This window comes from Hemitrygon akajei, chromosome 4, assembly GCF_048418815.1.
Source record: "Hemitrygon akajei chromosome 4, sHemAka1.3, whole genome shotgun sequence".
NCBI classification, from domain to species: domain Eukaryota; kingdom Metazoa; phylum Chordata; class Chondrichthyes; order Myliobatiformes; family Dasyatidae; genus Hemitrygon; species Hemitrygon akajei.
The window spans coordinates 27,747,884-27,765,982 of NC_133127.1; the positions used below are offsets into that span (position 1 = coordinate 27,747,884).

Genomic DNA, 18,099 nt, shown 5'->3' on the forward strand with positions numbered 1-18,099 from the left:
TTGTGCATAAAAATCCCAGGAGATCAGCAGTTTCTGAGCTGAGATACTCAGAACACCCCGTCCACAGTCGAAGTCACTTAGATCACAGTTCATCCCGCATTTGGATGTTTCGGCTGAGCAACAACTGAATCACTTGACCATGCCTGCACGCTTTTATATATTGAGCTGCCACACAACTGGCTGATCAGATACTTGCATTAACGTGCAGGTGAACCTCATAAAGTGGCCATTAAGTGCACAGAGATCATTTTACTCCCAAACCAAGTAAATCTGAACTTGAAAACACAACTCAGACAGACCTTGAGCAAAACTGTTATATAATCATGTTTATTTTCTTTTAATTTATGAGCCATAAACAAGAGTATTTTATGTTACAAAAGAAACAAAACATTAATTTAATATTTTGTATAGAATAGTTGATATTCAGAAATTAAAATGTTTTAAAGTAGCTTCTGACCACATACAAAGATGAATTGAGTCGATGTATAACAGAAATTCAGGAGGAATTTTTGAAATCTCTTTTGAAAACATTATGTTCCAATGCTTAGGTCCAGTTGAATGGTATGTGGCTCCTTCAAGACAGGAGGGCAAGAACTAGAAACATTTCAGCCATCTTTTGCCACATTTTTTATTGGTGAGAGTAATTTCTGGTGTACCTGGAGATAACTTTTACCCTTTTCCTTCTGAAAAACAATCTGCAAAACCTTATGTTTTCTTTTATCCTTTGGCCAATATTCAGAGGTGCAAAGGAATTGGTTTGGCGTGATGCTCCTTACATTCTCTAATTATGTGTGAATTGTTAACTAGTGGTAGGACTGTTAACCGAAACTAATTTAACAAACTCAAAAGTGTTACTGTTTTTATATAGGATGATTACAATCTGAAATGTCTTACCTGAAAGGACTCTGGAAGACTTTCAACAGTAATTTTTGAAAGGTCAATCAACCCAAAGAAAGGTGGAATGAGACTCAGTGGGAACATTAGAACTGGAGGCTAGCAAGTAGCCCCTTGAGCCTTGTCCTGCCAGTCTTTGTGATTATAACTATTATGAAATCTAACTGTATATATTTGCCTTTTCCTTACATCCCCTAATACTTTAGGTTAACAAAAATACATCAATTTCAGATTTAAAGCATTAGGAGAGGCTTCCAACTTTCCACCAGCTCCTGATGTAGAAACACTTTACTCTTGGAAGACGTGGTTCTAATTTTTAGGTTATTCCTGCCAGAATTGCCTAATCAGCAGAATTGGGTGGCAAGGTGGAGATCCGTCTCTGCCAAAGGAGATGCATAGCACTCCTTCCCTCCGCTAGCCTGCAGGTCACCCTCAGACAAGGCATAGCATCTGCTTAACCCCCATAACCCACCCCAATCAGGGTCATGTAAACCCAAGGGAACAGGTGGTGGATGGTCATATGAGCAGCTGGTTCATATGCAACCAGTGACGCCAGGCAGACAATTTCTGACGTATTGGTAAGGCTGGGGTTACTCATCTTGTAAAGATACTATCCAGAAGAAGGCAATGGCAAATCACTTCTATAGAAAAATTTGCCAATGGTCATGGTCATTGGGAGACCATGATCACCCACGTCACACGACACAACCCATAACAACGATGATGAATCAGCAGAGATAATTTATCACCCGTGGATCCACTTACTAGTCAGAAAACATCAAACTGGGATTATAAAATCCAGGGAAGACCATTCTATTCTCTGTAGTCTGTCACTGTCATTTAATGCTTTGCTTAGAAGTTGGAATCTACCCTTAATAAACAGAAGTTGATGGCATGGGGAAGAAGTAATTGAAATCCCCTCCAGAACAATTGGAAAACTTAAAATTTAGCTTTTAAAAATTAGTACTGTTGTTTTTACTGATTGGTCCATTAAAACATGTGCACCTTGCAATGGTAACTGCCTGACTGTGTCTTTGCTGCTGGAAATTGAGTCTGAGCCTCTGTGCTAGACGTAGTAATCTAAAAGGCCACCACAGGGGTGTGGGAAGCGGGGTGGAATTTACAAGGAGAGCATGTGCCTTTTGAGTGTGTACTCACTGCCTCATCTGTGATTGGGGCACAGATCGAGTCCCATGTTGTGACTGGCACCAGAGCACTCACGACTCTGTGCAGAGTCCAAAACACACCTGTGCTGTGAGTAACTTTCCTAAACCCAGAGATCTGGCAGTGACGTGTCAGCAGAGTACTATAAACTCGGGTTGGCAAATAAAGACAGCCAAACCGGACGCTCCAATGGGGGCCCTACCTCCTTTGAGGGTTGAAATCAAAGGTTATAGTTCACATAATATCGCTCCAACTTCTGTTAGCAAATCAGAGGCGGCTCTCACACTTGTCAGGGACCTCACTGTGTTTTGGAATGATGGTGGAAAACCACTAGCTTCACAAAGATGAATGGACCTCATTCTCAGTTTCACCATTTCCACAGGGAATTGCTACATCACGTTAAAATGTGCTTGTATGCATGATTTTTGCTTTAAAAGAGGGTGCAATTTCCAGTTTCTACACATTGGAATCCAGGGCTTCAGTCAAATAGTTCTTTTAAGGAACTAGCACAGCATGATAGGCCATATTGCTTCGTTCTGAAAGTGTGCACCTAAGTCATAAAGCTCGTCAGTCAATACCTGGTAATAAACAAAGCAATTGACAAGATTAACATTGGTACAATCCATTCACTGATGCAGCAGATTGGAGCACCATTGCACTGGGCTGCACTTGCTTGTGCTTTTGGGCTTTAGTTTTCTAACCAGATTCAACATGCTTCAAATATCTCTCCTGAGTTTCAGTGTTCTTATCAACTTGTGACAAAATAAAATTGGTGATGACATTTCTGAAGACTAATTTTTTTTAACCAGTTCCTGACAAACAATTTTACTTCTATTTTTGTTGCATGTGATCTGAGCTCATCTCCTAAAAGTCATTACCCACTGGGGCAGGGGTTCCCGACCTTTTTTATGCCATTGACCCCTACCATAACCCAAGGGGTTGATGGGCCCCAATTTGGGAACCCCTGCACAGTGAGGAATGTTGGCTGGGAAGAATCAGCATCCCAAGGGGATAGTTTATCACTAGACATCACAGCTCATTGATCCTCATACAGATCCTTCTAAACACAATTGTACAATAGTCAATCCTGGACAAAATGGCAAATTACAGAACATTATGAATCTACATTGAGGACTTACTGTAAAAGTAGACATTGCCTGCCATTGAAAAAGTGCTTTTACCACGTACCATTTTTTGTTTATTGCTATATTTCAATTACTTCCCTGGATGTGGTGTACGGGTGATTGTTACAACCATACACCCCTCTGAGAGGGCATATGCCAATTCAGCACTGGCATTGCCATAGTGCAATCCTTGGAGGTAGCCAATAAGAAGGTGGCCCTATGGGTCAGTCAGCATCCAGTTTATTATTGGCATCAGATTTGAACTATTTTGCATCAACTTAGCCATGTGCATGCACAACCAATTCTCTGACAAAGACAATCTTGCTGGAGCAAGTTGGTAAGGATATCTTAATGGCACGGACACCTGAGCACAAGATATTTGGGTTTCTAATTATTGAGCAAATGCATCGGGGAGAGGGACTTGAATGTTGCTTTTTGTATCTAGCATCATGAAAAAAAACACAGCCAAAGGTAACTTTACGTGCTCTATAGTACAGAGAGCACCAAGAACAAACAGAAATATACTTGCTGCTGCACAAGCTTTCCATTTCTTCTCCAGTGTTTGGTTTCTTAAAGGATAAATTAGCAACATTTTTAGGTGATGAAGCGGTAGTAAGGCTGTGCACACAGCCTTAAATAGATTTGGAAACCATGGACCCTGACTCTGCTGGAGTTCACTCAGCAGATCCTGGTGAGCTTTGACAAGATGGATGCGAGGAGAATGTTTTCTCTTGTGGGTGAATCTACAGCCATTTATGAAATAGATGAGGCAAGATGCTTTGAGGGTCTGTGGAACTCTTTCTCAGAGGGGGAGTGGAATGTTTTAAAGACAGGTGGAGATAGAAGCTTGAGAATTAAGTGGTATATGATACCACAAGTAGTGGGAGTGTGGGGTTGAGATTACAATCAAGACTGGTATGGGGGGGTGGGGGGGGGAACAACTGCACAGGATCAGCAAATGCTGCAGAAAGTTGTAAACCCACCATGGACAACAGCCTTCCCACCATCAAGGAGATCTTCAACAGGTGATGCCTCAAGAAGGTGCCATCCATCACTAAGAACCACCACCACCCAGGACATGCCCTCTTCTCAGTGCTGTCATAAGAGAAGAGGTACAGGAGCCTAAAGTGCTTTAGGAGCAGCTTCTTCCCATCCACCACCAGATTTCTGATGGACAATGAATCCATGAAAACTACCTCACTATTGTTACATCACGTACTAATTTTTACAGTGTATTTATAGGCTTCTAATTGTAATTTATAGTGTATCTCATGTACTGCACTTCACTTCTGCTGCAAAACAACAAATTTCATGATATATATCAGTGATATTAAATGTGATTCTGATTCTAATTCTGAAATCAGCGATGGTCTATGGACTATGGACTCACTTTCAAGGACTCTTCATCTCACGTTCTCGATATTTATTGCTTGCTTGCTTATTTATTTATTTGTTTGTTTGTTTATTATCTCTTTTTGTATTTGCAGAGTTTGTTGTCTTTTGCATGTCCAAGATGGTGCAGTCTTTAATTCATTATGTAATGGTTATTGTTCTATAATGGATTTATTGAGTGTGCCCACATGAAAATAAATCTCAGGGTTGTATATGGTGAGAGATGCACTTCGACAATAAATTTACTTTGAACTTTGACCATATTAAATGGTGCACCAGACTCAAGGATTCAAGGGGCATATCCATCCTAATTCATGTGTTGCAAACCCATTATCAAACTTCATACTATAGGTACTCAGGAATGAACTGTCAGCTAAAATATTGAGTTTCTTGCTGAGACTGGGGATTGGTTAACCAGACGGGATGGGGGTATCAGACTAATATCAGGAGAACTGGCCGCATTAAGGTGATGCAAGGGTAAGCACATGGATCTCAGTTAGTTATAACCCTCCATCAGTACTTGGGTGAGGGGCTGACAGTACAAAGCAGGGAGGTGAGCAGTGAGGAGGAAGCAGAGACCCTACAATTGATACGGAGGAGTTCAGTGACCAAACAGAAAACCAGAGGATTTAACCAAAGCAAATCACTATTGGTGCTGGAATTCTGCATTTTACATAACAAGGATTTAATTATATTTCACACTTTGACCTAAACATGGTCCAGACAATCTTTTATTGATGGTGATTTTGTATTAACCCACAAATTAATGATTCAAAGTTAAATCAAGATTCCCAAGGGATTCTTGGTGTGTTTTAGGACTCTGGTGATCAGTCAGCCTCAGAAGGTATGCTCGGAAAGCCCCTCCTCAGCCTATCCGGGGAAGAGTATGGGTACGCTGGCTAAACAAATACTCTTGTCAACCTGACGAATCGAGCAGCATACATCCAGCCTATTCACTCCCTTACTCACCAGGCCATTAAAGCTCAGGTGCAGCCCTTTACATTCAAGGGCAGACAGTCACCATGTTAGCTGCAAGTCGAGGTTCAGCAATCATAGCCTCCCATACTCTTCCCCTCACTTTTCAGAGTGTGGCTACTCAACCTTACGCTGAAGGGATCGAACCAGAGATGCCAGCTTCAGAACGTATAATGTCCTGCGGCTTGGGATGGTAGCTAACTGATCACTTCCTGTGTGTGTGGTGAGTGATTGAATCTTGAGGGAGCTGACGAGAATGTGGAAGAGAGTAAAATGCAGTCAGTGTAAGATGGTTAGCATTAACACACTGGGCCAAAGGGCCTGTTTATATCCTGTGTGATTCTACACCTGACCATTAACCACCACCTCCACAACCACCAATACCTTCTCTTTCAACTCTGCACCTCAAGCAGAGATTGCAGAGATTGGTTGTATGTGCAACTGGGTTAAAGAGATGAAAGTAGAAGCCCAAGATGTCCAGCCAGATGCCAGATGGTGTATAATGCAGTAAAGTGTAGCATTAGGCAGAATAAAAAAAAACAAATTATATTTCAGGATTATAACTTGATAAGTAGAGAGATTTAGGTAGCCTACACAGATTACCACAAGCAATGAAGAAAATACATGAATGACTAGTATTTATTGCAAGGGGATCTAAGTACAAGAGTTGCTTCAACTTAATGGGACTTCACCATCAGTATAGAGACTGACTGGAGGTAAAACTGGGTTCTCAAGGAATTAAAATAGAATTGCACTTTTTAATTTCCTGAATATTCGAGTTATCCGGGTGCAAATTACAAATCTGTTCAGCTTTAGGGTGAAATCTACTGATGGAGCAGCCTATGGTTAACAAGCTGGATGACTGTCTTTTGAAATGTCACTCATGCAAAATCATGAGGGGCATTTAAGAAACTCTTGGTAGGCATATAGATGATAGGAGAAAGGAGGACTATGTAGGAGGGGGAGTTATTTTAATCTTAGAGTAGGTTAAAAGTTGGCTGAAGAGCCTGTATTGGGCTGTAATGTTCTACGTTCAGTCTGTTCACCAGAGCCTCCGCAGCCATTTATGACGTGGAATCATCCACTTTAAAGGCAATCCCTCCTCTCCAGCAAGGTTTGGTCAAGGTATGAAGGACTGCTGAGTAAACAGGGAGCTTGAAATTAACTTTTCGTCATGGATTTTCAGATGGGAGTTTACTGCTTCTAGGTTCAATCTATTTTCAATTGCGTGATGTTTTGGAAAGATAAAGATCTCTTGGCGATCATTATCTTTCCAAAGAAAGCTGTGCAGCAAATAAGAAATGCATTGTCTAATTGTTTAGGAAACCTTTAGAAACCACAGTGTGTAACCTCAGGAAGGATAATGTCTACCTTTACACACGGCACAGGCATACATATTTACATAGAACTATACACGCGCTACCCAACATTTACCAACAGACAAATTACTGGATAACTCCTCTTTCGAGTGGTTTTACAACAGGTAGATTACCAGTAATTCTCTGAAGACTGAAACAGTGGGAAACACCTCTTAAATTAAGAGGGACAGAGGAGACATTTGTTTCCCTGGATGATACAATAATATTGACAAAGACGTGAATTACTGAATTACAATCATCTTTCCTTCCCTGTCACCTCTTTTAGCATAATGGGCCAAATGGCCTCCTTCTGTGCTGTTCGACTTTATTTAATAATATGTGATTCTCCTTAATCTTGCACATTCTCTTTTATCACTATGGTAATGAGGACAAATTTTTAAAAAATGCCAAGACAGCCAGGTTTGTGGATTCTATTTGATTGCAAAGCGACTCTGTTGGATTTCCACAATTGGAAACGGTGATGCAGTCAGGTTGCCACTGGAAGGACGTCACCTAGTGTTAAATTCCTCGTGCATCAGCTGCTCAGCAAGTAATCAGATGTACCACTGTGTCAAGTCATTGAATGCATTTACTTCTGATGTGAAAGAAACAATTCTAAAGGACAAATAGAGAGAGACACATCTTGCTGTGTACATATGGGAAACTAAATGTAAAATAAGATGAGCAAATGGCTAACACAAGGGGGCATAATTTTAAGGTGATTGGAGGAAAGCATAAGGGCATCTCAGAGGTAGTTTTTTTTAAACACAGACTGCAATGGGTGCATGTAACACCTTGCCAGGGGCGATGGCTGAGACAGATATATTAGGGACATTTAACAGACTCTTGGATAGGCATATGCATGATAGAAAAATAGAGGCCGATGTAGGAGTTAGATTGATCTTAGAGCAGGTTAAAAGGCCAGCACAATATCATGGGCTAAAGGGCCTGTACTGTGCTGTAATACTCTATGTTCTAAAGGATATCGCAATTAATAAATGGATAATTCCAGATGTTAGGAGTCAGACACACTTTCTCCAGGAAAAAAAACTGGGATGCCATTCAAATACAAGGGATTGATAAATCTCTTGTAAATGTAGGTGAACAAATCTTAGGGTTGGAGCAGGGCAAAGATGTCAGGGAATGCATTAACACCAAAGAAACTCATGCAAAGTACATTCACTGTGGCAGTGTTCATGAATCCAATTACCTGGGAACAAAGGAGATAAAGGAATTTTACAAGGCCAAGGGATGTGCAGGTTTGCAGGGTTTTATTCTGTCAAGCTGAGAAAATGCCTCTAACTCCATGTAAAATTTAAGATGGCAGCCAGGAGAAGGGGGTCACAACTGGGACAACAGGATGCGTCCCAGGCAGCTCGGTAAGTGGGATAGGAAAATTTGGGAGGTGATTATTTTTACAACATGGAAGGAATGGGAAATAAAAACAGACAGATAGTTCACAAGCACATTTGCAGCTGTGCCCCCCTAGTGTCAAGCACTGGTGGCACGTGGGTGACATGAACACCGTAGAGCTGCTTGGACCCCATTCCAGCTTTCCACCTGGGATTAACATGGAACAGACACCACACAAAATGGAACAGGGATAAGGAATGCTGATGGATATGCAGGAGAGAGAAGGGAATAGTGCTGCCTATGTCATTTCCTTGCCTGATTATGCCTTGTATCTGGTTTTGTGAACACTCTGTGCCATCCTTACATAAAGGGCGATTGTACAGGAAGCTAATGTACTCCAGTGATTTGCACAGAACATGGTTAGGATGGACAATTTCACCGACAGTTAGCTTGTCCTTTCTTTTACTGATCTTGAACACCTCAATTCCACTCCACTATTTAATTAAATCAGGGCTGATTTAGAGCATAACTTCAATAGGCTGGATTGGTAAAATGTCTCTTATACTCTTGCTTAACAGAATTTGTTCTTGTTTCCAGAACTTCAAGCCCCTCAAGACAATGTTAGGTAGGTGGCAGAGACTGAAGAGAGGGGTTGGGTAGGGAAGAGGGGTTTCAAGGAGGGTGTGAGGACAAAATAAAAACACAGAACAACTTAAAATGAGATCACGTTAGATTCAGGGTTGTTAAATGCTATTGGGAGAGGGACACTCGTGGGACAGGAATACGTAACTGCAGATGATTTCATCTACACGGGCAACACAACCATGGTAATGTAGAGGATAGCATGATGCTATTGCATTTCAGGGCCTTGGAGTTTGGAGTCCAATCCCGGTGAACTCTGAAAGGAGTTTGTACGTTCTCTCCATGGAATGTGTGGGCTTCCCCCAGGTACTCCAGTTTCCTCCACAGTCCGAAGACGTACCAGTTAGTTGGTTAATTGGTCATTGTAAATTGTCCTGTGTTTAGGTTAGGGTTAAATCAGGGGTTGCTGGGTGGCATGGCTCAAAGGGCCATCCTGTACCTCTAAATAAAACAAAATACTCAGCAGGTCAGGCGGCATCTGTGGAGAGGGAAACTGAATTAATGTTTCAGTGATGGGACTTCATCTGAACTGGAAGCTTCTGTACTTTAATGTGTGCAATAGGAAAGATTGGCTTTACTTGTCACATGTACATCAAAACATACAGTGAAATGCGACATTTGCGCCAAATCAAATCAGCGAAGATTGTGCAGGACAAGTGTCGCCACATAGCATGCCCACAACTCACTAACCATAACCCATAAGTCTTTGGAGTGTTGGAGGAAACCAGAGCACCCATTGAAACCCTACACGGTCAGAGGGAAAACGTACAAACTCCTTACAGAGTACGGTGGAAATTGAGCCCTGATCTTACAACTGGTGCTGCAATAGCGTCACGCTAACTGCTATGCCACCATGCGACGGAAAAGGAAGTGTGGGTGGAGGGAAAAGGAAAAGCAAAAGGGAAGGCTGTGGGAGGGAAATGGGAAAACACATGCAAAATAATGCTGCCAGCCTTGTCGTATTTTCTGCTTTTTGATTTCAGACTCACATGGTGTGGAGTATTTTGTTCAATTGTAATCGACTTCCCGAAGATCAGGGGCTTGAGGGCAGTGATCAAGGTGCCTACAGTCTGACTGAGGTATTGACTGCATTGCATACACTGGTAAACAAGTCACCCAACCCCTCTCTGCTGAAGGGGGAGAAACAGGGCAAGCGTGTTACCTTACCTAGAGACAGAAGAGACTGTAGACGCTGCTCAAATCCAGAGCAACAAACAATCTGCTGATTAGACGAATTCATCTGGTCATGCAGCATCTCTGGAGGGGGGGGTGTGGGGGAAGAGGAACTCGAGGTCAAAAACCCTCCATCAGGATTCAGACGCTGAGTTCTTCCAGCAGATTGTCTGTTGCTTGTTATTTGACCTTCAGGGCGAGAGTATGTGCTAGGGTTGGTGGAACGGGACTAATTTTGTCCTCACACAGTTTTGAAAGTAAAGGGGTCAAACTTTATACAAGTCAAACACAGACTGTAATATAAAATGAGAAGATGAACTTTACAGGTAAGTGGCTTCAGAGATCCGTGTAAATGATCTCAGTGATACATTAATGGAAGTGTCACAGGTTAGATCTCTGTGGATTCAATCCTTTCCAGACGAGATGGTGTCCATTGCTTCATGTCATCGGCTGTGGGGGAGTTGACCGTTGTGTTTATCTCATTAAGTTTGCTCTCCAGTGCTTGGTTCTTCTGGTACATCTCCACATAGTTCAATTGCAGCTGCTTCTGATACTTGATGACTTTGTCCTTCTCCTCCTGCCAGGTTTGCCTCTCCTCCTCGAAGTGGGAGAGCTGCTGCTCGTGCTGCTGACGCTCCAGCCTCAGCTCTCCCTGCAGCCGCTCGATTTGCCTCCTCAGGGCCTTCACCGTGTCCTCGTTCTGCCGCTGCATCTTGGCCTCGTCGCTCTCGCAGGTTTGCTCGTCCCTCTCCTCCTCTGGCGCCTCCTCGCTGCACCCTGTCGGCTGGCCCGCACTGGCCAGGGCTTGCTTCAAGCCCGAGATCTCTACCTCATTCTGGCCTAGCTTCTCCCTCAGGAGCTGGGCCTCACTGGCTTTCCTCTGCAGCTCATTCTCGCACACTTCCAGCTCGATGCCCTTGGCACCGAAGGAGTCCTTCAGCTCGAGGATCTGCTCCTCCTTGGCCCGCAGTGCTGATGTCAACTCCTTTAGCTGTGTCCTTAATACCACCATCTCGTTCAGCTTCTGGGCCACATCAGCCTGTGAGTCTTTCATCTGCTGCTTCATTAAGGAGATTTCACCCGCCTTCTGACATACCTGAGGCAAACATAGAGACAGCGTTAATAAAGATACAATTCCCACATTATACTCATAGAGTAATACAGTACAGATGGAGGCCCTTTGGCCCAACTGGTCCATACTGACCACAGCATCTTCCCTGCTAGCAGTCCCAGTTACCTGTGTTCACCCCATAATCCCCCAAGCCCTGCCCATCCTTTACTCTGATCCCTGTAGGATCTCACTTTCTGTGATAAGACTGTAACGCATAGGAACAGTATTAGGACACCTAGCCCATCTAGTCTGCTCCAGCATTAATCACACCAGCCCTATCACAGAGACACAGAAGACACAGCTGCCACCTCACAACTCTTGTGACCTGACCTTGGGTGCTGTCTGTGTGGAGTTAGCATATTCTCCCTGTGACAGCGTGGATTTCTGCCATGTCCCCTGATTTCCTCCCACACCCCTAAGGCAAGTGGACGGGTTGATATTCTCCGCGACCACCATACGATGGCACTCAACGGGGATTTCTTTGAGCTCATCTGCAGAAACAGCTTAATTTCTACCTTTTTCCTTTTCAAGGTGGATGGGGTTCTATCGAAGATCCTGACCTTAAGCTACATTTGAACATCGGTTCTTTGCGGTGATGGAACCCACGTCAGGGGCTCACCGACCAGCAGTTTACCGAGATCCCAAGGGTGCAGCTTAGAAGATGAGCACGCCTTCAGGGTTGCGAGGTTTTGAGGCCCTGGAGATGAGTCGTTTCTATGCTGATACCACTGACTGAAGTGTCACAGGCGAAAACGGAAAATTGGGAACAGCGGATTAGCAGTCGGGGGCTCCGTACTCGGATTGCGCTCTCTCTCTCTTTCCCTCGTTGGTGGGGGAGAGCTTGTTGCTGATTCTTAAGCTGGAGAACTCGGAAAAAATGCGACGCGGCACACTTTAACACCATAAATCAGTGATTTTTTTTGTTGGTCTTCCCTCTCACTGTGAAACAGGGGCAGCTCTTTGCCGTTTATAGGGGAGGGGAGGGGAGGGAATAAAGTAGGAATTGGTGTCAGTGGGTGGTTGACAGCTAGCGGAGACTCAGGGATCCAATGGGCCTGCGTCCACTGACTCTCTGAATCTGCCCTCCCTCATTCCTCCAACTCCAGCTTCCTCTGTACGCTACTAGTAACTGCACACGATCGACAGTTCTGATTTATTTATCACGTGTATATCAAAATGTACAGTGAAATGTGTCGTTTGAGTCAACAACCAACCAACACAACCCAAGGATGTGCTGGGGGCAGCCTACAAGTGCTACCACCCATTCCATAATGACTGGCAGAACAGCACAGGACACAACAAGCAACAAAACAGCTACAGCAAAACAAGCCCCATTCCTCCCTCCCACCCACACAGTCTTCCAGCACCAAGACAAGCCATCTTCATCCTGACCTCTAATTCGCCCCACATCCCCGTCACGAAACCTTACCCTGGCCTCTAATGCCTCTTTCTGTCCTCAAAACCAAATCTGCAAACCTAAAAATCAATTGAACAAAAACAACTAAGTCTGATCTGTGACCTTGACGGAGACCGCAGATCAGCACCATCTTGGAAATCTGAAACACCCTCTTTAAAACTATCCACTTCTATGTAAGAACGTCTGAGAATCCAGCCTCTTTAACAAAATATTTTATCAGCTGACTGAGGTCTCTTTCTGTTAGAGCTCCTGTTGAAAGCACAAATGCGAGATTTAATCAATCACTAGCGTTCTATAGCAGACCCCTTCATTGCAAAGACCCCACCTGTGAAAACCAATCAGAAGCACTCACTGACATTCAGACCCTGCGCCTTTGCTTCAAACTGAATCTGCATCTTCAGAGACACAGAGTTAGGTTATCACAGTTTTATTTCAGTAAACTATCACAATAAGGCAGGGCCCAAGTAATGTCTTATTCATAGATTTTGATAAAGCATTTCAAAATGAATTTGAGGTTTACAAGTGAGTTATAGAATGATTCAGCACAGATATAGGCCCCCCAGCCCTCTGAGATCATGCTAACTACCAAACATGCACTTGTCAGTAATCCTACATGAATCCCATTTTACCCTCCATACAATATCCAAATTCTACCACTTACCTTTGGCTAATTAACTTACCAACCCACACGTCAAAGATGTGTGCTTAACTCAGTGCTCTACTCTCCCTACACTCATGACTGTGTGGCTAAGCACAGCTCAAATGACACTTACAAATTTGCAGACATTGGTAAAATCCCATATGGCGACAATGGGATATGCAGTCGGCGGAGAGCATTTTGAATGACTGCATCACTGCTTGGTGCAGAGTCTCCAATGCACAGGATTGCAAGAGGCTGCAGAGGGTTATTGGGTCAGCCAGCTGCACGACAGGGAACAAACCTCCCCACCATCAAGGACAGCTTCAAGAGACAGTACTTCAATAATGCGGCATCCGTCACTAAGGGTCATCACCATCCAGGACATGACCTCTTCTCATAGACTCGCACTCAATGACTCAGAAATAGACTTTCCCCTCTGCTATCGGATATCCAAACAATCATGAACCCATAACTCCAAGTTGCTATTCCTTTTTTTTGCGCTATTTATTTATGTTGTAATTTATAGGTTTTTTCTTTATATTGTACAGCCGCCGAGAAACAAACTTCACGTCAGATATTAAACCTGACTCTGATTCTTTTGGATCAATTTACACAGCTAGGGTGCCTCAGACCTTTGCACAGTACTGTAGTAATTTTATGCATTGCACTGTACTGCTGCCGCAAAAAGAAAAATAATGACATATGTGAGTGGTGATAAGCCCGGTTCGGATTTGGGTCTCTGTTGCGGACTGAGAGTGGGGACGGGGGCAGGGAGAGGGGAGTCATGGTTGGGAAAAGGGGAAGGGAGAGGGGAAGCACCAGAGAGACATTCTGTAATGATTAATAAACCAACTGTTTGGAATCAAGTGACCATGCCTGGTGTCTCAGGGTTGGGTGTGTCTGCAGCAAAACCCTGTCCCAACACTTCACTGTCACCTGTCCCACACCCCACCAACTTCACCATTCCAACATCCTTTGCTCCCGCTGGATTTACAAACTCGCTCTCCGCTCCACGTTGACAAATGCAGTGCTGTATACGTGTATTTATTTAGAGATACAGCACAGTATCAGGCTCTTCCAATCCAAGAGCCCACACTGCCCAATTCCAGCTATGTGACCAATTAATCGACTGACCTGTATGTCTTTGAAATGCCAGAGGAAATCCATACGTTCACCAGAGAACATACAAACTCCTGGCACCATTACAATATTATACTAACTGCTAGCCTACCATGCTGCCTACGACATGTGAAGAAATCCATGTGGTCACATGGAGAACGTGTAACCTCCACACAAACAACACCAGAGGTCAGGACTGAACCAGGGACACTGGAGAGCTGAGGCCCCAGCTCTTCCAGTTGCACCTCTGCGCCTAGTTCTCTCTGCTACTGGGCTTAATGAAAATGCAAACCAATTTCAACAGAGAAGGGAAGAGGAATGAGGAAGAGCATGCTTGAAGAACTTGGTGGGTCAGGCAACATATGGAGAGGCCAAGGGCTCAAGTCAACATTTCAGATGGAGATACTGAGCCAGTCAATGAATCTACACATGCATGATGAACCTATTTAGTGATACAGTGCGGATCAGTATCTTCCGGCCCAGTGAGCTCAGCAACCCACCTATTTAACCCTAGCCTAATCACAGGACAATTTACAAAGAGCAATTAACCTATTAATCAGTACATCTTTGGACTGTGGAAGGAAGCTGGAGCACCTGGAGGAAACCCATGCAGTACACTGGAAGGTCATACAGACTCCTTACAGATGGTGTTGGAATTGAACTCCTAACTCCGGAACGCCCCGAACCGTAACAGCGTCACACTAACCGCTGCGCTACCATGGCGACGTTGGCAGGCATTGCCTCAGAGACCAATGTAAGCAGAATGAAGAGTAATTTTAAAAAGGAAATGAGTAAAGAGTTGGAAAGGAACATTGTGCAGGGATGTGGAGAAAGAGTGGGTGAGGTGGGTAGCACAAATTGGAGAGCACTCAATGACTTCCTTTGATGCGGTAAGATTCGGCACTTGCCAACGAAAACACATATTATTAACATGCCAGAACATTAAAATTATTTTCACACTTCTCTCTGACAAGGAAATGATGTCAGCATGTTAATGTTTCATCCAGTATCCATTATGAAAATAATCTGAGAAACACTAAACAAACTTCCTCTGTTGACTCATCAAAATGGAACAAAGTGCATGGGAGCTGCAACACTCAATTCTCTATAAGCACCAGCAGCCTGGACTCTGCCTTCAGCACCTGACGAGTTCCCAAATCATTTCTGCTCCACCAAGTGTTTTATAGTACTTACCTATTAACATGGAAATACCAAAAAAAGTAGGCCATTCATCCATGAGTCTGTTGCTAAGACCATAAAACATAACAGACTTAAGCCATTTAGCCCATTGAGTCCTCTCTGTCTTTCTATCATAGCTGATTTATTATCTCTCTCAGCCACATTCTCCTGCCTTTTTCCCATAACCTTTGGTGCCCTTACTAATCAAGAACCTCTCAACCTCTACTTTAAATATATCCAATGACTCTGCTTCCACAGCTGCCTGTGGCAAAGAATTCGACAAATTCACCACCCACTTGCTAAAGAAATTCCTCCTTATCTTTGTTCCAATGGGACGTCCTTCTCTCCCAAAGCTCTACCCTCTGGCCACAAGATCACTTTATATACCAAGTCTGCAACTTGATTCTTAACATCCATGTTAGCAAAATCTAGTAATTTTGGATCTTAAATTATTAAATGGCAATAAATTATAAACATTTGTTTTGGAACTATTTTCCCGTAGTCTTCCTATTCAAGGTATTGAATCCTGGGTGTAATTTCTAAGGTAACTTTTTCAGTTATCTTCCTTCATACACAAGCTAAGATGAGATAGCATTAATTTGAGGTTTGAGGTCAGCGGTCCCGAGAATGAGGGTTGATGATCTACCGAGGTCAGTGAGTTCAGGGGTCAGAGGTGTGAGGTCAGTGAGTCCCGAGATTGAAGGCCCGTGGTCAGTCAATGGGTCCCAAGGTTGGAGATCCATGATTGGTGAGGCCTGGGGTCAAAGCCTGGGGGTTGGTGAGTCTAAAGGTCAAAGACCGAGCTTCTCAAGTTTGAAGGTCGATGCCCCTAGGTCAGTGAGTCCTGAGGTTGGAGGTCCAATGTCAGTGAGTCTGGGTCCACGGTCTGAAGTTTGGAGGCTGGGGGGGAGCCTGTCCTGGGATTGGAGGCCAATCTGTGGATAGGGGTGGGGTGTGGGGGATTGTGGGAAGGGGGCTTGTTTTATTGTTGTTACTTACTGTATATTGGCTGCATGTTGTTCTGCTGAAATTTTTTTTCTCAATCTTTTTATTATTGTTATTAATATCAACAAAATAAAATTAATACAAAGATAATGGGATTACAAACATACACATTTTGACTAAACATGAAAGAATACATAAGCAATGATTACAGTATAAATGAGTATTCCCAAATCATGAACGATACAATATACAAATAAACAAGGCAAACCTAGGTATATCATAGTATATATTAAAAAAAAACAGAAAAAAGAAAAAGAAAAAAAAATACGCAAAAGAAAACTAATCTAATAATCTAATAACTAATAAAGAAAAAAAAACAAAAAAAAGAAAAAAGAGAAAAAGAAAAAATGGAAAAAAAGGGCTGTTTATAATATCTCACAAAAATACAAAATCATCAGTGTCATCAACTCCGATCCTCTCAACATATATAAAATTGAAACTGGAAAAACAAATAGGCTTGGAACAGGGTCATATTACATCATATGAAAATATTGAATAAATGGTCTCCATATCTTTTCAAATTTAATAGATGAAATACAACACTTCTAATTTTTTCTAAATTTAGACATAACATAGTTTGAGAAAACCAATGAAATACGGTAGGAGGATTAGTTTCTTTCCAATTCAACAAAATAGATCTTCTAGCCATTAATGTAAGAAATACAATCATTCGACAAGCAGAAGAGGATAAATGGAGTGAGTCCATCATTGGTAAACCAAAAATTGCAGTAATAGGATGAGGTTGTAAATACCACAGAAATAATATCAAAAATATCTTTCCAATATTTTTTCAAAAGCAGACACGACCAGAACATATGAGTTAAAGACACTATCTCAGAATGACATCTGTCACAAATAGGATTTATATAGGAATAAAAACGAGCCAATTTATCCTTGGACATATGAGCCCTGTGCACAACTTTAAACTGTATTAATGAATGTTTAGCACATATAGATGATGTATTAACTAATTGAAGAATTTTATCCCAATTCTCAATAGGGATAGTAAGGTTAAGTTCTCTTTCCCAATCATTTTTAGTCTTATAAAAGGGCTCTGAACGTATCTTCGTAATTATATTGTAAAGTTTTGATATTAGCCCTTTCTGAAAAGGATTTAGTTCAAACAAATTCTCCAAAATACCTGAAGACACAAAATTTGGAAAAGTAGGAAGTACAGTATTTAAGAAATTCCTAATCTGTAAATATCTAAAAAAATGAAATCTAGGCAAATTATATTTATTAGATAATTGCTCAAAAGACATAAACAATTATCCAAAAATAAATCGGAAAATCGTAGTTATCCTTTAGTCTTCCAAGCTGAATAAGCTTGGTCTATAATAGAAGGATAAAAAAAGCAATTGGATACAATAGGAATATTTAAAACAAACTGAGTCAAGCCAAAAAATTTCCGAAATTGAAACCATATATGTAAAGTATGTTTAACTATCGGGTTATCAATTCGTTTCGGCAATTTAGAAAGAGCAAAGGGAAGAGAAGTCCCTAAAATAGAACCCAATGCAAATCCTTGTACAGATTTAATTTCCAGGTTCACC

At 42.4% G+C, this 18,099-nt stretch overlaps 1 protein-coding gene across 5 annotated transcripts in view; it reads right to left on the minus strand.

The window, feature by feature from the left end:
* Positions 1-311: 311 nt before the first annotated feature.
* lzts3a (leucine zipper, putative tumor suppressor family member 3a) overlaps positions 312-18,099 on the minus strand; it is a 237,262-nt gene continuing 219,474 nt past the window's right edge. For all 5 annotated transcript variants that reach the window (XM_073042186.1, XM_073042182.1, XM_073042184.1 and 2 more), the window contains one exon: positions 312-11,171. In XM_073042186.1, coding sequence (XP_072898287.1) covers positions 10,464-11,171 — 708 coding nt within the window. In that variant the 3' untranslated portion in view covers positions 312-10,463. The remainder of the gene's footprint in view (positions 11,172-18,099) is intronic.